Source organism: Mauremys mutica, chromosome 16 (assembly GCF_020497125.1).
Source record: "Mauremys mutica isolate MM-2020 ecotype Southern chromosome 16, ASM2049712v1, whole genome shotgun sequence".
Lineage (NCBI taxonomy): Eukaryota > Metazoa > Chordata > Testudines > Geoemydidae > Mauremys > Mauremys mutica.
In genome coordinates this window covers 12,139,981-12,160,208 of record NC_059087.1, presented here as the reverse complement: position 1 = coordinate 12,160,208, position 20,228 = coordinate 12,139,981, and the positions used below count along the sequence as shown (strand labels likewise).

The 20,228-nt window shown below is 44.4% G+C and overlaps 1 protein-coding gene across 4 annotated transcripts in view; it reads left to right on the top strand.

Annotated features, from left to right (window-relative positions):
• RIMBP2 (RIMS binding protein 2) overlaps positions 1-20,228 on the top strand; it is a 338,869-nt gene that overhangs the window by 202,670 nt on the left and 115,971 nt on the right. For all 4 annotated transcript variants that reach the window (XM_044989706.1, XM_044989705.1, XM_044989709.1 and 1 more), the window contains one exon: positions 14,600-14,722. In XM_044989706.1, the coding sequence (XP_044845641.1) occupies positions 14,600-14,722 (123 nt within the window). The remainder of the gene's footprint in view (positions 1-14,599; positions 14,723-20,228) is intronic.

Sequence of the window (20,228 nt, the reverse complement as noted above, 5' to 3'; positions counted from 1 at the left end):
GACTGAAACACCTGTGGTGAGCTCCTTTAAACCATGGCTAGTGGCCAAGCACAAATACCTATCCAGGAGATCTGTTGAGCAGGTCTCAGACACACCTGGGGCTTTTAAAAGTCTCTAGACCCAGTCCTGCAAAACTTCCCATTGACTTCAATGGGAGCAGGAGCAGGCCCTCAAAATATTTGCACTGAGTGCCAGGAAAAGAGCTGTGACATCAGAGGCCAAGACTGAGACCCCTCACCAAACAATGCTATTGTGGCACCAAAGGGCAGATCCTCAGTTGGTGTACGTTGTCAAAGCTCCGTTGACGTACATGACAATTTACAGCAACTGAGGAGTGATGACAGTTTAGGCCAGCTGAGCATCTGTCTCTATACTTAAGTCAATGGAGCTATGACAATTTATTCGAGTGTGTGTGGTGGTGTGGACAAGATTATGGAATACAGAGAAAGCTTTCAGCATGTATGGAGCCATTTTCCTAGCACAAGTTCTCGCTCTGCTTTCTGAGTCAGGCTTGGCAATCGGCTCACTTGTAGCTGTGATTAAGAGAGTGAACTTCATTATCAGGATTCTTAATTACAGATGCACAGAGGTGGTTTTGCTCTGCTCCTTCCTCAAAGTCTGCAAGGAGATAATTGGTTTTCCAATACAAAAATACTTAATATTCTGTGTGGAATATTTTTGTAGGCTCCCATGAGCATGTCACCTTCTCAAATTGATAGAGCAAAAATAATTAATTGGAGGGTATAGAGGAAGGAAGTATTTTTAGGAAAAACTGTGAAATAGAAAAATTTAAAGTGTAATGAAAAATAAACTAATGTTAGACAGAAAAACCAGCCATGAGGCAGAAGGGTGTAGTGGTCTAAGCACAGGGCTGGGACCTAGGAATTCTGAATTCTATCCTTAGATTTGCTGTGTGGATTTAGGCAAATCATGTAACCTTCTGTGCCTCGTTTTCACTGATAATAGCCAGAGGGATTGGGGAGTATGGATTAGTTTGTCTAGTATTTTTGAAAATGTAAACCTCTACACAACTGCTACATATTAAAGATAGGAAGAGTTTTAACATTATTAAAGATCAGCTCTCAAAGAGAAAGAATACGCATAAAATAAACTCATTATGGTCACATACAAATCACAATAAGAGCCATTTTCATTTCTTTTGGACAGGGTTTATTTTTTAACTCATTAAGACTTAATTTTGACAAACGGGCACAGGGGCGGCTCTACGTTTTTGGCCGCCCCAAGCAGTCATGCCCGGGAGGCGCCCCGGAGCCGCGGGAGCAGCGGACCTCCCATGGGCATGACTGCGGACGGTTCGCTGGTCGCGCGGCTCGGCTGGACCTCCCGCAGCTGCGGATGGTTGGCTGATCCGGCGGCTCTGGTTGAGCTGCCGCAGTCATGCCTGCGGGAGGTCCAGCCGAGCCGCGGGACCAGCGAACCGTCCACAGTCATGCCTGCGGTAGGTCCGGTCGTCCCGGGGCTCCGGTGGACCTCCCGCAGGCATGACTGCGGCAGGTCCGCCGGCCCAGCCTGCCTCCCCCCCGGGAAAGGGCCGCCCCACGCGCGTGCTTGCGGCGCTGGGGTCTAGAGCCGGCCCTGAACGGGCACCTAAATTGCCCCAGCAATTCTATGGACACAAATGAGGATATATGCATACAACCAGGGCAATTTTGTGTGAAAACAGACCAAACCAGTAGAGGAACCATTAACTGTTTTGTGCACAGCACAAAGGGTGAAAAATTCATTCCTATGCAAAGGGCATCACTGAGACCATACAACTCTTAAGCCTCCAAAATAAGTCTTAAGTGGTATTTAATTGTGCATAGCTCTTGTGCTGGCCCTTTGCCTAGGGGAGAAGTTCCTTCACTATGCATATATGCAGGTTTTGCATACTGAAAGTGAGTGCAGTTTATGTAGGCTCTGATTTGGTTGCTTGCTGATATGCATATGTAAACATGGGGAGTGTATACATTGCATGTTCAGAATATGTTTCTAACATATATATTTTATATGAACAATTATGAAAGGAAAATGTAACCTCTTCCTCATATGGGATTATGTTTTCTCAGAGACATTATAGTAGTATGAGAAGTTGGCTGGTTCACTAACATCCAGTATTAAAGCAGAGTATTAGGGTGCTTATCTCTGTAACAGGTAAATTAGTCTGATCTCAGCAGTTGTGGTCTGCCTATGGCAGAATAAACTGCAGGCCTGCAGAGAGCATTTATCAGTGTAAGTAAACTGTATTTGGCACAGGGAGAAATGTTCTTTCACTGCTTGGCTAAATGAGCTCCTTACCAATGAAATAAACTGCAGTATTTTTCTAGTAATTCCATAGTATTACGAAAAACTGAAGATGCTTCATTAATATTCTAGATTTCATAACCAACCCAAGTGACAGAAGTATTTGATGTGTGGTAATATATGGAATGAAAAGCTTTGTGGATGACACACTCATTTGTGTGCATTTAACGCAGAGTCATCACAGAGCAAAATGTTCCCAGTGTTTCTCTCATGAAATCATGACTGTTTACTATGGATCTATCTAGGTCAACTGTCTTTGCCACTGGGGGCTTTGATAGATGTGCTCAATTTGTAATTCAATTTCATGCATATGTTCTTAAACAGACAGCTTGTTGGAGAGATCATTAAAATCACTTTTAGTGCATATTTTGTAAAACAAAAATAAGGGAGTGATAGACTCCTGGAACACTCATCTGCTGTTCTGGGTACTGTATATAAGAAATCATATCACAGTTGTCTGTGTGATTTAATGCAAAATCCTCAGGAGGAGAAAGTCTTGGTCAGAATGTGCTGTAGAAGTACAAAATATTATTATTATTTATGGAGACGTGTTTCCTCTGTTTCTTCCCAAGGTGCAGAATGAAAATATGCAGAGATCTTTGTTTATTAAGTCCTGAACGTCTAAAGGAGCAGGTTTAGATACAGATTATTAGGACCATTTGGATAATCATTAAGCTAAAGTGTTTTTTATAGGGCTTTGAGATCCTTGGATGAAATATTCTCTGTCTGACAGGCAGATAACACATCTGCAGATTCCATGCATCTCTAATACAAATCTTCCCAAGGTACATTGTCAGAAAAACTCTGGGATGCACTGTCTGGTCCCATGGCCCTTTATTTCCCATGTGAAAAAAATGTACAGCAGAAACATGCAATGCTCACCAACACTTCAAAAAAATTTTTTTTTAAATCCAGATAACTATTACTAGTAGACATAAGAAAATTGGAAATCCTTTGGTAAATGGATGTACCATATTACCATGTAATCCCTTGTTAAAATCTAATAGGGATGTTTGTCAGCCACACTGTAGAATAAGATTTATTATTAAGGAAAATGATAAATTTATGAATATACAAAGTTGCACTCCAACAAATAGGACATTAGGTCTGATGCCTCTCTGTTATACTGGTATAAATGAGTTGTGAGAACAGAATCTGACTTTAGTTTGTATTTTCAAATACAATTATTGTAGGTGAGATCTCTTAACTATGATGTAGATATATCATACTAGTTGTAATTGACTATGAATAAGCTTCTTGAGAAAATTGTTAATGAGTGAAGTATACATACATCTATCTGTCTTCTATATCATATATCTCTCTCTCTCCTGGAGATTGAAACAATAACACCTAGCTCTTATATAGTGCTTTTCATCCATAGATCTCAAAGCATTTTACAAAGGAAGTTAGTATCATCTCCATTTTATAGATGGGTAAATGGAGGCACAGGCAGGTGAAGTGACTTGGCCATGGTCATCCACCAAGGCAGTGGCAGTAGAATAGAACCCGGGCCTCCTGAGTCTTGCTCTAGTGAGTTATCCACTGGGCCACACTAACAAGTTAAACGCATTCTTACTAATTCAAAATGCTGGATTAATTATGACTCCAGCTGACTTGTCAGTTTGTCATCAGTAATAGATATGAACCTTATGCTTACCTTGGGGTAATAGGCTATCACTAAAGGCTTGTCTACAGGGGAAAGCTTTTGGAAAATAAATTAGCATGTGCATTTAAAGTGCAATAGCTGTTCCACACTCGCAGTCTAATCCACTTCCACCATGGATTATGCTAAACTGCACAAAGACACTCTTAGCACAGAACAAGAGTGTCCACTTGGGAATTCATGTGGAATAGCTATTCCACCATGGCTATTCCTGGTTATTTCCCCCAATAGACAAGCCCCACATCTTAAAACCAAAATAAATTGGCCCTAAAATTGCCTTTTCTGTACCACTGGGTTGCCATTTCTTTTTTCTATTTTAACAAAACCATGTGTTTCTCAGATATAGTCCTCATATAAATCACCCTTATAGGTGAGCAAAGACTAGAATCGAGGTCCTTCTGATCCAAATGCATAGACTTATAACTTTTAACCCCCAGACTAAAGGAGATTTATCATAGTTGGCAGCATTATCCTTGTCCTTTCTGTGGAGCAGCCACTAGACAACACCATCACAAGCTCAAGACATAAAGCCTATTTTCTATTACTTTCATTTAGTTTTATAAAGGTACTGCAGTTACTTTCTGTGTGTCAATAGGCAGCTGTTCTCATCCTTTTAGAAGACCACCCTTAAGATTTAGGGTGCCTTCAGTAATGCTTGCAAACCTGTACGTCCATACTACCCGCCGGGTCGGCGGGTAGCAATCGACTTCTCGGAGTTCGATATATCGCGTCTCATCTAGACGCGATATATCGAACTCCGAACGCACTCCCGTCGACTCCGGAACTCCACCACCGCAAACGGCGGTGGCGGAGTTGACGGGGGAGCCGCGGACTTCGATCCTGCGCCGTGAGGATGGGTAAGTAGTTCGAACTAAGGTAGTTCGACTTCAGCTACGCTATTTGCGTAGCTGACGTTGCGTACCTTAGTTCAACACACACACCGCCAGTGTAGACCAGGCCTAGCTAGTTGTGAAACAACACTAAAAGAGTTGTATCATGAGGTTTCATGTATGTATGGTGAGAAAGTGCCACCACACTCCTGCCGTCTCGTGGTCCTGCCTCCCACAGTACATACAACCATGTTTCCCACACCCTCGAAATATCTCCTCTCAGCTATAATTAGCATGCACAGTTGCTGGCAAGTTACCTTTGTAACCCAGAGTCAGGCCCTTATCTGTGCCTTCCCGAGTACATCACCGTTCCTGTCCCCTTCGTTCCTTATGGACTGCATCTGAAAACATATAGCAGCATGAATAAAATCAAAATAAAGTTGCATAACCCTAAAGAAATGCATGTTTCCTTGTGCTTTTCTCTTCCTTTTACCCTTTCTTTATTTCCTTCTCTGACTGTCCTTTCGCTTTCATTCTTTTTCTTTTATATTCATGTCATTTCTCTGTTCTGCTCCTACCTTTTGTTATGTTTCCACTTTTGCTTTCTTTCCCCAGTTCCCTTTCCTCTGTTTCCCCCATTTCCCCCTATACCATATCTCCCAGTTCCTATGTAATCTCCCCACCCCCTTTTCCCCCTTTACTTCAGGTCTACCTACAACCTGTCCCAAGTCTTTTTCTTCCTTTGGTGTCTCTTCATGTCCTTCCCACTAAAGATATCCTTTACAAAATCTTCCTTCCCTCCTCTGACACTATTTATCATGATGTCTCTTCTGTCATGTCTATCATGACAACTCCTGCTCATAATAGCTCTCTTCCCATCCCAGGACACTATCTTCTCTTCCTGGACTTACATTCCTATGTTCTCTTTACTCTTCCCCCCATCTCCCAACCCCTTAAATATCCAGCTATACTTTCTCCTTCTCTCCCCCCTCTAATCTCTCTCTTTCTCCCTCTTTTTCTCATGCCAAGATAGTCCCCAATTTTTGGTTCATTTGTGTTTTTTGTGTGTGTCTTCTTTACCTGCCATGTATTTTTAGATGACAGAATTGGGTGTCCCATGTAACGACCTTAGTTTGGTCCTGGTTCGAGCCCAGTATTTTTCAATTATCACAATTAAATAATTATTTTTTTCATGCTGAACTGTACACCCCTTCTTGGAGCTTGCTCCAAACCTTTGTGCTTCATCCATCGTTAGTAAATTAACTGAGAATCACAGACAATAACACGCTTGCATTGTTGATGGCAAAGTCTCATCACCTCCCTGTCCCCACCACATTATATTTTTACAATGTACATCAAGCAATCTGAGCAGCGAAAGACAATACCAAGTATGCAGGAAGTTAATAACTTCTGAAAATCCATTGTTTAAATGAATATGTCTCCTATTGTAAAGAGTTTTGAATGGAAAGGGAAAATAAAATATACATGGAGGAAAAAACTTTCCTGAGGTTGATGGTAATTACATTAGTTCTCATGGAAAACAAGATTTGTTCTTCCTCTTTTCCAGCCCATTGCACTCTGAAAAGCCCTCTGCAAAGACAAATAGCAGGGTTACATTGAACAGTTTAGATTCAATTTGAACCATCGTGAAATTCACGAGTTAACAAACTGGAGCCAGAGGGAAAATGTGGTTTTCCAGGGTTTTTCTGAATGGATATCACCGCAGGAGATTGTTTAATGTCTTTGGATTTAAAAAAATGCTGCTGTACTAATCAAACAAAAAGAGAACTTGTCCCGTCTATAGCTGTGTTGGAAAGGAGAAACTAACTTTGACCCACAGTCAGAGCCTACACATTTTTTCCCTATAATTATTGCACTGCCTTTCCTTCCCTTACCCAGCCCTGCATTCACTAATCCTGCTTTCACTGTTACATTTCTGATTGTCAACTGGACAAAGAAAACAGATGTTGTCCAGACTGTTATTGAGCAAAAATGGTATGGGCTTTGTTTCGTTTATGTCCTTGCGAGCAGCGTTGTGAAGATGTGTGTTTGTCACGTTTATGTGAACGCTATATATCTTTACTTATGTATCTATTAGTAGTGGGTTTGAATTGTTAATGTTCTTTGTGGTGTTATGTTCTGAAGATTTCAATTCCTGATGTGATATACTCTGTAATTGTTACATTGCCAGACTCATCGTTTTTGCTTAAACCTAGACAGTGTTGGGAGGTGTTGCCGGCCCAAAAGGCCTGAGGCAGCAAACAGTGATTCGTTGCCCGGAGTGCCTCGCTCCAATTAGACACACCAGGGTGGAGAAGCAAAAAAAAGTTTATTTGAGATCTCAAAGCGCAGGATGCTTGGAGGAACACACCTCAGATCAAGCACACCCCAGAAAAGCAGCTCTCTGTCTTTATACATGATCTTAGCTAAGCATGTCTATTACCCCCAATGCCCAGCTTTTCCCCTTCGCCCCCCTCTTCTCCCTTCTTTTTAGTTCCCATACAGCAAATACATTATGAAGCAGCAATTACTTTAAACAGGTTAGATCATTCTTGGCAAAAAACATATTATTTCGTTAGTAACTTTTCTTGACCGGTCATTCTGTTTCACTCCCTTTAGCCAGGTGCAAGCAGGCTGTATAATTGCCTCCTGGTACTGATAACTAGTTGCCACACATTCCATTCTTTCCATCTAGCCTGTGGGGTTAATTAAAGTTTAAACATGGAAGCGGTTCAGACAAGCAGAGGCCTAATACAGGGAGCCTTCATTGGCACTGTCATTTTCCACCCCTCTGTCAACACTGGGTCATGCCTGGTGCCACCAACAATTCCCTCCTTTGAGAATACTCAACAAACCTTTGGCTGAGTGTTCTCATATACTGTGGACAAAACGTAATTGAGTTCTATGGAGCTGGGGCTGTCAATGAGAGGGTACATAGGGACCTTCGGGACACGGGGGGAAACGGGAGTCAACGAGAGGAGTGTTCACGGGGAGTGCGCTGTAACTGTCCAAAGGGGTCACAGGGCATTCCCAGCAGGCCTTACTGTCGCCTGAATAACAGCTTAAGTCCCAGATCGTCGTTGGCAGTCTTCTCCGCAGGTTGGACGGTCCACCGTTCAGGAGCTGGCACTGCTTTCAGACGGGAGTAGTGGATCCAGTTCTTGTATCCCTCAACTTTTGCTGCTGTGTGGGTGATCAGCAGGACGGTGTGAGGTCCCTTCCACTTCTCTTGGAGAGGCTCGTCCTTCCAGGTACGAACGAGAACGGAGTCACCAGGCTGCAGGGAGTGGACAGGGGCATCCAGCGGGAGAGGCTGCAAATCTTTGGTATACCTGTGGAGAGAACAGAGAACAGCAGACAGAGAGCACATGTACTGAGATAAGAAACCGCAGCCTACCTCCCACTCCCCTAACAGAACCGGTGTACCATTCATAGGCCATGCCCTCCCAAACATAATCTCGAAGGGACTAAGCTTTAACCTGCCCTTTGGGAGAGCACGAACTCGGAGCAAAACAAGGGGTAAGGCATCAGGCCACTGAAGAGAAGCCTCTTGGCAGACCTTTGAGAGATGCCGCTTGAGTGTCTGATTAGTACGTTCCACTACTCCACTGGCCTGTGGTCGCCATGGAGTGTGGAGCTTCCAGGTGATTTGTAGAACATCCGAAATCCCCTGAATGACTTGCGATGTGAAGTGTGTTCCATTGTCAGATTCCATCCACTGGGGGAGTCCAAAGCGAGGAATGATCTCCTTGACAAACTTGAGAGCCACAGTTTTGGCAGTGTTGTTTCGGCATGGGAAGGCTTCAGGCCATCCGCTGAATCGATCCACCATGACAAGGAGGTACCTGAACCCTTGGGTTCGGGGGAATTCAGTGAAGTCTACTTGCCACACCAATCCTGGCCCTGGGGTAGGTTCCAGAGTGGCTGGTGGCACTGACACTCCTGGTCGAGGGTTGTTCTTTTGACAGACTAAACACTCAGCCTGTACCTGGGAAGCCAGGGGTCTTAATCCAGAGGTTAGAAAATACTTATTTATAAGCTGGGTGAGAGCCTCCCTTCCAGCGTGAGTGGTCTGATGTAGTTTCTGTAGTACTGGCCGTATTAGGCTTTTAGGTAGGAGGATTTTTTTTTCTGTGGAGTGGAACCATCCCTCCTTTTCCTGGAGCCCAAGGGAGTCGGCCAGATTTCTTTCTTCACGAGAGTACTGAGGGGCTGGGAGCTCACCCACTGATGGGATGAGGGCATGCACATGGGCCTCCTCAGCTTCCAATGGTTCCAGGGTGGCAGCCCGCTTGGCTTCCCTGTCGGCCCTGGCGTTGCCCTTGGCTACGTCCTGGTTTTTTCTTTGATGAGCCTTGCAGTGCACCACTGCTACCTTTGAGGGGAGCTGCACCGCTTCCAGAAGCCGGAGAATCTGTGTCCCATGCTTGACCGGGGACCCCTGAGCTGTAAGCATTCCCCTTTGTTTCCACAGACCAGCGTGAGCATGCAATACCCCAAAAGCATATTTTGAGTTAGTAAAAATATTAACCCGTTTGTCTTTTGCCAGTTTAAGTGCACGGGTTAATGCTACTAGTTTAGCAAGCTGGGCAGATGTTTCAGCAGGTAAACTCTCTGCTTTCACTGTATCGTAGAGGGTCACAACAGCATAGCCCGCCCTCCTTTGCCCATTTATGACAGCACTGCTTTCATCAGTATACCACTTACAGTTTGCATTTGAGAGCGGTTGATTTTTTAAATCTGGACGGCTGGAGTACTGGGCATTTATGATTTTTAAACAGTCATGTTTCTGCTCCTCTGTTTCTGGTAACATAGTGGCTGGGTTGAGGGAGGGGCAGGTCTGCAGGGTAACTTCAGGATTTTCTAGGAGTTTAGCCTGGTACCGAGCTACCCGAGCCTGCGTGAGCCAGAGACCACCCTTAGTGTCCAGCAGGGCTTGAACCATATGAGGGGTATACACCTGCACAGTTCCCCCCAAAGTCAGTTTCTCTGCTTCACCAAGCACTAGGGCAGTTGCCGCGACAGCTCGCAGGCAAGCTGGCCACCCCTTGGCAACTTGATCCAGTTGTTTAGAGAAATATGCCACAGGACGTTTCCAAGTGCCTAATAATTGAGTAAGCACCCCTAGAGCCACTCCCTTCTTTTCATGCACATACAGTTGAAACGGCTTAAAGAGGTCTGGAAGACCGAGTGCTGGAGCTTCCATTAGCTTTCTCTTTAACACTTTAAATGCCTTGTCAGCTTCTGAGGACCAGTGAAAGGGATCGTGATCCATTCCCTTAACACATTCATACAAGGGCTTAGCCCACAGTCCGAACTCTGGGATCCATATTCTGCAAAAGCCTGCCATGCCCAGAAAAGCCCTGAGCTGTTTACGATTGCTTGGGATAGGAATTTGACAGATGGCTTCCTTCCTCTCGTTTGAAAGCTGTCTCTCCCCCTGTCTTATGTGAAATCCTAAGTACTGTACTTCTGAGAGGGCAATTTGAGCCTTGCTCTGAGCTACCCGGTATCCTCTGAGTCCAACAAAGTTCAGGAGGCTCACAGTGGCGTGGAGGCAAGGGGTTAATCCCACCGCCCCAATTAACAGGTCGTTCACATACTGCAAGAGGAGAATTCCGTCCGGAGTATTTCACTCCTCCAGGTCTTTGGCCAGAGCCTGGCCGAACAGCGTGGGGGAGTTCTTAAATCCCTGTGCTAACACAGTCCAGCAAAGTTGCTTTTTAACTCTTCGGTCGTTTTCCCACTCGAAGGAGAAAATCTCCTGAGATTGTGTGTCGACCGGAATTGTGAAGAAAGCATCTTTCAGGTCTAGGACTGAAAAGTGGGTGTACTGCCCTCCTATAAATGCCAACAGTGTATATGGGTTTGGAACAAGGGGGTGCAGAGTCTTAACCCGTTTATTAACTGCCCTTAGGTCCTGGACCAGCCGATAGGTGCCATTGGGCTTTTGAACAGGCAGGATGGGGGTGTTCCAGGCTGACTGACATTCTCGCAGTACCCCGTACTTCAGAAACTGATTTATAGTTTCCTGCAGCCCTTCTCTGGCCTCCCTCTTTATCGGATACTGCTTGATCCGCACCGGACTTTTTCCTGGCAGGAGCTGAACTTTAATGGGGGTGTGATGTACTGCCTTTCCTGGGACCCCCGATGCCCATACTAGAGGAAAAACCTGGTCTTCCCACTGGCTCCACTCTGGGGCTTGCATGGCTGAGGGCTCAACTGCAAGAGTCATTATCCAGGCATTCTCTGGGGGCAAGGTGAGGGTGATTTTATCTTGGGTGAAGTGCAGGGTGGCACCTAAGCGACAAAGCAGATCCCGTCCCAGTAGAGGCGTTGGGCAGTCGGGGAGGTAAACCAGCTTGTGGGAGAGAGTTCTGTCTCCCAAAGCACATTTTGCTGGGGCATACACTGGACATTTGATTTCTTTTCCTGTAGCGCCGACCACAGTGAGGGAATCTGCCACAGGCAGCTGGAGGGGTTGATTTACAGCGGTTCGAGCTGCTCCAGAGTCTACTAAAAAGTCTATTTCAGAATTTCCCACCTGCATTTTTACTCGGGGTTCCGGGGGCAGGATAGTCTGTCTCCCCTGACACCCCTAGTCTTGATTCTCTGCTGCCATCATAGGGGTATCTTCCCTCTCGGGGCACTTATTTTTTCAGTGTCTTTCTTTTCGGCATATGGCACACTGATTGCGTCTCAAACGCCTTTCCTGTGAGCCAGGGCGCCCACGTCCACGACCTCTCATCCCCCGGCCCCTTCCACCACCTTCCTGAAACTTCCTCTTGTCACTGGCCTGTACTGCTGCAACCATCATCTTCACTTGCCTTTTTTCTTTCTCTTGCCTTAGCTATAACCTGATTCCTCTCCACTTTAGACAACAGGGTCCTTATAAGGATATTACAGTCATCCCAGTCAGGCTTGTGACTGGCAAAACATCCCTCAAAAACCGAAATAAACTTGCTGGGATTCGTGGAGAATTCCCCTGCCTGTGCCTTAAAGGCTGCTAAGTCCACTGGGTTAAAAGGCACATGTGAGTAAACTAGCATAGTAGTGGCCCGGCACCCCTCTGCTCCCGGGCGAGCCACCACAGTCTCAGTAATCAACGGATAAAATCCCACTGAAGGAGCAATCTCTGAAACCTGAGGCACCTGGTCTTTATACGGTGGGGGTGTAGGAGCCGAAGGGGACACCGACTCTGCCATTACAACCGGGGAGGGGTTCGGGGAACTAACAACAGTGACTGCCGAGCCTGCCGGAGTCAGATTACACTCTTGCAACAGATCTGACCTATCTCTCAACAACATAAACAACTGTGCATACATAAATTCATTCCACTTATTCATTCGCTGACAAAACAAAGCTAATTGAAGGATCGTGTTGTAATTAAGTGATCCCTCCGGTGGCCACCTTTCCTGGCCCTCTAGCTGGTACTGAGGCCAGTTTACTGTACAGAATCTTTTCAGTTTACTTTTAGTCAATGGATCTTTTTCAAACACTTTCCAATTCATCAGAATGCATTCTAAGGGTGTACACCGTACCCTGCCTGTACTCTGTCCCTGCCCCATACCTATGGGAAGACACTGGGCGTCCCCAGGTCTTAACAGGCAAACAAAAGGTTAACAGCACTGGACTGTTCCTACCTTATTCACGAGACCGGTTCCCCACCGTCGCCCGTAGCTGCTTCTCCACTATCTGAGCGCGTTGCACCGTAGTGCCCTCCGGGGTCGACCACACCGCGTCTCCGCCGAGGCCCCCGATGAAGTCACCGGTGCGCGCTAGGCATCGGTCGTCGCCGCAATCCGTCGACCTCCAGGAGGGGTCCGGGCAAGGCTAAATTTAGCCTCAAGCCCACCCAGGGACGCCAAAACTGTTGCCGGCCCAAAAGGCCTGAGGCAGCAAACAGTGATTCGTTGCCCGGAGTGCCTCGCTCCAATTAGACACACCAGGGTGGAGAAGCAAAAAAAAGTTTATTTGAGATCTCAAAGCGCAGGATGCTTGGAGGAACACACCTCAGATCAAGCACACCCCAGAAAAGCAGCTCTCTGTCTTTATACATGATCTTAGCTAAGCATGTCTATTACCCCCAATGCCCAGCTTTCCCCCTTCGCCCCCCTCTTCTCCCTCCTTTTTAGTTCCCATACAGCAAATACATTATGAAGCAGCAATTACTTTAAACAGGTTAGATCATTCTTGGCAAAAAACATATTATTTCGTTAGTAACTTTTCTTGACCGGTCATTCTGTTTCACTCCCTTTAGCCAGGTGCAAGCAGGCTGTATAATTGCCTCCTGGTACTGATAACTAGTTGCCACACATTCCATTCTTTCCATCTAGCCTGTGGGGTTAATTAAAGTTTAAACATGGAAGCGGTTCAGACAAGCAGAGGCCTAATACAGGGAGCCTTCATTGGCACTGTCATTTTCCACCCCTCTGTCAACACTGGGTCATGCCTGGTGCCACCAACAGAGGTGAGGGGCCAGATTCTCACACTTTACACTAGCTGAGGATATGGATCAAAAGCTCAAGGAAGAGAACTGGTCCATGGAATATTGATTAAATAATTTATTTTCTAAATACACAACGTATATATGTAATACATATTACACAGTCTCCATATTATGTGCAGACTTGAAGGTTCCCAAAATCCTCTATTTTGTGCTGAGTTACTTGCACTGAAAGCCTAAGCTAACTCTGGGGTAAATTAAATAAGAAGTTAAGCCTTATTTGCTGAATAACTTAACCTCATGACATTGTCATATTTGGAAATAGGACATGTGCAAAGATTTTAAGGGAAAACACAATTTTTGCTGCATGTGAATATTTCTTTTCCTTCAGAACGGAAAATAATTTGATTATACATTTTAACTCTGCTCTGTTGCTCATGCTTATTATTAGTTTAGAACAGGCTGACTTGATGAAGTCAAAAGATTAAATCAGAAATGGTATATGTATGATCTGTTTATACTCACATCTCTGCAACCTCAGATGAGGAGGAAGAATCATAGGACGCTGCTTTTATTTATAGAACACCAGTGTGGTAGACACTTACAAAAACAAGGCTTGATACTGCAGACACTTAAGCATGTGTGTATCTCTGCTCACACGAGTGGCCTTATTAAAATCTATGGAAATATCTTCATTAATAAAGTTACTCACATGCACCGATGATTGCAAGACCAGGGCCTCAGAGCTTACAGCTGAGGGTTCTGATCCTGCAAACAGCTGCATTGTCTAAAGCAGCTCCCTACATCTGCCTGGAGTAACACTGTACCAGAAATCTACACTAACAGATCTCTGTGCAGGATTGGAGTCCAGATACATAACATACAGACAAAAAAGTGAGGGTGGAGTGAGGTGTAACAAAACTATTTGATCTGAGTTACTTTCATCTATTTTGCGTATTTACTGGTATATATTTTAGCCTTTTCCTTTTAGTTTTTTAACTTATGCCCAATTAAATGTTGATTGTCAGATTGTTTGTAACCGTACCAAATGAGAGTGGGTGTGTGCATGTGTGTATTTGCGCGCACATGATATACTCACACGATTTCCTTCTTGTACTGTTTCTTTTTTTCACTCAAGTTTAACCCCTTACCTGATTTCAATTTTTGCTTTTGTTTCTTATCTCTTATTTTCTGCTTTATATTTTTTCCTGTCCCCATTTGATGGCTTTGGGCAGAATTGCACAAGCGAATGGTGTTCATTTCAGATGTGCTTTTCTCTTGGTAAACTGTCTACATTGAGAGTACTTTACCTTTCACTCTTCCTTTTTATTTTATTTTACTTTTTTATATTTTTAGGTGAAATCAGACTATGTTCAGCTTAGAGAAACCCTCACCATAGTGACCAAAGAACGAGATTTGGCTGTGAAGGAGAAACACCAGCTCCAAGCCAAGCTGGAGAACTTAGAGCAGGTCCTAAAGGTATGGCTAATACATTGAAGTCTGGTAACCCAGTGTCTAATAACATTGCCTATATTCTTCATTTCAAATGTAAGAGGCTGTAATAGAATGCTAAAAGAAATATGCTTTCTCTGATGATTCTGTTGCCTGTATAGCATCCCAATTAAGCAAAACACTTATGGGAACACAATGATGATGATTACTTCAAGCACAAGTAAGTCCATTCCTATGCAGCAAAACACTTGAGCATGCGATTGAAGTCACTGGAACTTGAACATGTGCTTAAGTGCTGTGCACAACAGACACAAAATAAGTCGTGCTTAAGTGCTTTGCTAAATAGGGGCCTTCCTGATCATTAGATAAAGATGACTTTTATTACTGGTTTTTTCCCCCTGATTGTCTTGGAATAAAATGAAATAATGAAGATGCCACTTTGAGGGAGTCATCAGACTAAAAGAGAGGGGATATAAAATAAATTATAGTTGCATTTAGGATTTTATAAATTGCTGTTCAAGTGATTTGAGCACATAGTTACTGAATGGGAATCAAGTTGATATGAGGAGGAAAGTATAAAAACCAGCTGTGTGGGTGAAGGATTGACGTGCTTCACTTTTGGGGTTGGCTATGGCATAGGGATTGTCATGGAGTCAAATCTTGTCCATGTGGGTAGTGATAGAAAGTCACTGCCAGCTGAATGCTGTTTCTAACCTGGTGATCTAAGCTAGTGGGTGTCAGTCCAGTTCCTTATGGACAGGTGTCCACAACACACCAAATAAAGCCCACTGCCACATTTGGATCTAATTCCATGACTGTTGGAAATCTTACAAGAGTGATCAAGGACTGAGAGAGCCACAGAGACTGGTATATCCTCTCACCACAGATGTGATCCCTCCAGATTGAGGCTGAATTGTTGTGGAAGAAGCTTACACAACCGGTGTCCATGTTCCAGCTGTTTTGTAGAGACACAGAGGTTTTCAGTTTGCAGAGTCATCAGTTTGGCACTTCCTTTTAAACATTAACAAATTATCTTTATTTTAATCACACATTTAATCCTTTCAGTCTGGGATTTTATAGTATGCTAAGGGCACTATCATACTTCTGCTTAGATGGTGATTGTATAATAGTATGTGTAGCATTGCTTCCATTAAATAATTCAATCAACATATAATTTCATTTTCCACTAGTGGCTGCATCCTGTAGGAACGTAGGTACAGTAACTCCTCGCTTAGCGTTGTCGTTATGTTCCTGAAAAATGCTACTTTAAGCGAAATGATGTTAAGCAAATCCAGTTTTCCCATAAGAATTAATGTAAATGCGGGGGTTAGGTTCCAGGGAATTTTTTTTCACCAGACAAAAATATATATATGGTTTGTTTAAACCTTATATGGTGTGTGTGTGTGTGTATATATATATATATATACTATTATATATATATACATACACACACACACACCATATAAGGTTTAAACAAACAATTTAATACTGTACACAGCAATGCTGATTGTGAAGCTTGGTGGAGGTGGTGAAGTTAGAGGGTAGAAGAGGGTGGGATATTTCCCAGGGAATGCCTTACTGCTAAATGATGAACTAGCATTCGGCTGAGCCCTCAAGGGTTAACAAATTGTTATTAATGTAATCTCACACTCTACAAGGCAGCATGAATGGAGGAAGGGGAGACAGCATGGCAGACAAAGACACACACCCTGTGTGTGGGAGAGAGAGAGAGAGAGAGAGATGTGCATTGCCCCTATAAGTACGCTGACACCTTTCTACGTACATTGCCTTTAAAAAGATCAGGAAGTTGAGACAGCAGCTGCGGCCAGCGTACTGAGCCCTGTCCCCACCCTGCTCTATATGGAGAAGGGGTAAGTGGGGGGCAGGAGTAAGGGAGAGCAGGACACCCCAACATTAGCCCCTCTTTCCCTCTCCTCCCCCCGCACAGCAAGCAGGAGGCTCCCGGGAGCAGCTCCAAGGCAGAGGGCAGGAGCAGCACATGGCAGTGGGGGGAGGGACAGCTGCAATTGCTAGCCTGCTGAGAGGCTGCCGCACAGGGAACTTAAGGGAGTGGGGAGCTGATAGGGGGGCTGCCGGTCCACCCTGGTTCCAAGCCCCCACCAGCTAGCTGCAACAGGCTGCTCTTCCTGCAAGCAGTGGACAAAGCAGGCGGCTGCCAAACAACATTATAAGGGAGCATTGTGCAGCTTGAAATGGTCATGTTCCCTAATTGATCAGCAGCGTAACAACAAAACAACGTTAACTGGGATGACTTTAAGTGAGGAGTTATTGTAGCAGGAGTCCATTTCTGCTGTGTTAGGATTTGTCAGTATTTGCATCCTATCACGCTGTAGCTTTTAAAGCATGTACATGTGTATTCTGATTCACTAAAGGCAGAATTCTGTTGAATGTTCTCCATAGGTGGTTTATTTTGGTATGTCTTTAATAGACTCAGATGGTAGGGCCAAATTGTGATACCCTTATTCATGTATTTTGTCAGAATCTGGCTATTCGTGTTCATTGTAAATTGAGTTATGAATCTTTATATATCCTTTTCTCTGTTCTTATAATGTTCACCTCTAACAGCATTGTAATTTGCATCTGTATAACGCAATGTGAATTATGGCTGTACTGAAGATGCAAGAGTCTTAATTAGGAGCTCCCAGTTTTTTCTCAAGATGGAGACCAACAAACCACGGTGTTGTCTTCACTGGGCTTTTTCTTAAATTTCCCCCCAGTTATTGTTTATTTCTTTTATGGAAAGGCTAGGAGCTCCAGTCAAGGCTTGGGGCCTTATTGTGCTCGGTGCAGTACAAACATCTAACGACGAAGGCAGCCTCTGACCTGGAGAGCGCCCAGTGTGTACGTGATGGGCTGTATCATCTCGATGAAACAGACAAACAGAGTGCAGATGAGTTGAGAGGATGAGGTCAGAGTGAACAGTAAAACAGAGTTGATCAGGAAAAGAGAAGCCACAGCTCATCACTTGCCCAGCCAGTGCCAGCTGGCAGCAAGACAGCAAGCAGCAGAGTTAGCTTTTGAGGAGGGATTTTGCCAGGGAGGTGGCAGCTTCAGGGATTTTACCAGGGAGCTTTTCCAATGCAAAGATGGGCAGCGTGAGAGAAAGCACAGATGTGCTCGAGTGAGAAGTGGTCAGGCAAGTGGACCATCACTTGCAGGGCAAAGGTGAGGGCCAGCAGCAAGATAAGCCTTTAGATCTGATAGGGAGAGTGAAACTAAATGGTGAAGGGCCTTAAATGGCCCTGAAAGTCAAGGACCTTGTGTCTGACAGGGTGCAAAAATGGAGTCGTGGAGGGATGCAAAGAGGGGTGTGATGTGGTCCCGTTGGAGAGATGAGCTAGCAAGATGGACTCAGAAACAGTGTTTTGAATGGACAATGGCTGCTGCTCTCCCAGCAGCAGGAAATGTGGAGCTCTAGTTTACAAACGCCTTTCCTATGGTTTTTACCACATCATCTGGATGTGTTATAAAAAGAGTCACATAGCACAGGAATGAAAACACGGGGACCTTAGAGCTACCACTGTTTCTAACAATGGTGGCGCTGCATTGCTGGTAGTGCTACAGTGGTAATTTTTAAGAGAAAAGCACATTGTAAACACAGCCTGTGTGTCGGACATACCTTCACAGTCTGGAAAGACTAAGGATGTGTTCAGACAGTTGGAATGGAATGTTGATCCAGTGTTGAGCTTCTTTTGACAGGGTGCCCGGCTGTGGCTTGTTTGACAAGGTGAAAAACCTGAAGTTTTCCCTTTTCAAACCACTGAAGCAGTGAGCAAAGAAGAGATGAAATAGAGGAAGAGGAGGCGAGTATCTGGACTAGAAATAAAAATAGATGGACTGAGTTCTGCAGTGAACTCTCAAGGTTACAAACAAGATTTTTCTGCAAAGAACGTTTGATTAATAATGCTGGCAAGCTTGAGCTGATATTTGTCATAGATAGAACTGGCCAATATTTTTTCGATGCTTGGAAACTATTCACAAATTCTGGTCTGATTTGGCTAATAGTTTCGGCCAAAAAACCCCCCAAAAAACAAAAAATTCAGAAATTTTGAAACAAACTGTTTGGACAATGTTACTTCAAATCACCATTTTTTGAAACAAAAAATGCCAACTTAAAATGACATTTTTAAAAATGTTTTGTTTGACCTGAACAAAATTTTGGGAGTTTTTGCATTTTGTTGAGAAAAACTGGGAAAAATCACTTTCGGTTTGAAACAAGCCAAATTATTTTTTGGATTTTTTTGGTTTGGCCATTGAACCAAAAAATCAGTTATTCACTCAGCTCTAGTTGTAGATGCCAACCATGGATTTAGAAAAGGGTTTGGGAAAGACTTGGTCCTTGATTTGTGCTCCTACTGACCTCAATGGGAGTTCTGCCATTGGCTGCAGTGGAAGCTGATTTGGGGTCTTTGGAGATACATGTGATGATGAAAGCAGGTGCCTGCCTCTCTAATCGTTAACCTGGAGAAGTCTCATTGTGTTGCTGCACTTTCATGAACACTCCCTTCCAAAACTCCTCTCCATAACTTTTATTTAATGTTGACTGAGAGATGAAGAAAAGGCTTTGAATTTACCAGATGGGGATCAATAATGGATACAAGTTACATCTCAGTGAGCCACTAGAGAACTGTGGGAATGTCAGAGTCAAGCTGGCTGCTGCACATGCCTAACCATCCCAGCTATGTCTACAGTACCCCGGTAAGTCAACCTACGCTACGCAACCCCAGCTACGTGAATAATGTAGCTGGAGTCGACGTACCTTAGGTCTAGTTACTGTGGGGTATACACCGCAGGGGTCAACAGGAGAAATTCTCCCGTCGACTTACCTTTCTCTTCTCATCGGGGGTGGAGTACAGGGATCAACTGGAGACGATCGTCTGTCAATTTGGCAGGTCTTCACTAGACCCGCTAAATCAACCGCCAGTGGATCAATCTCAGAGATTCGATCCCGGCTGTAGAATAGACCTGCCCCCAGCAAGCTTCAGGAGGCCTGAGCCATAGTCACTCAGGCCCTTCACTACCCTGAATATTGCTCTGAAGGAGATTAATGGTTTTCTAGTTGCCAGTGGACAGTCGGCACCAATAGAATGAATTGAAAATTATGGTGCAAATAAAAAATACATGTACTGGAAAAGGAAAATTAAACTGCATACTCAAGTGGAGGTATGATGTACTGCCCTCTGCCTGAGACCAATGTCGCCTTCCCTCTGAGCAAGAAGGGACGCCTTCTCTTGGGCCACAAGCTAATTTACTTTTTGTGTTATTTCCTTCCTGGGCTTCTGGGGAATAGAAAACTGACAGCTCCACAAACACTGCTGAATGATGTGCTACGCCACTCTGATCCGTGCGCTAGCACTTGCCATGGACCGTGACAGGAAACCAAAGCTCATTTCACAAGGGACTTGGCCAGGATCCCCATGTAATGAACCTGGGACACAAGCTAGAGAGATGCAGAACTTCACTGACTCCAGGGGCATGTAACAGAGAGAAGAAAACCAAAAAAGAAAAAAGG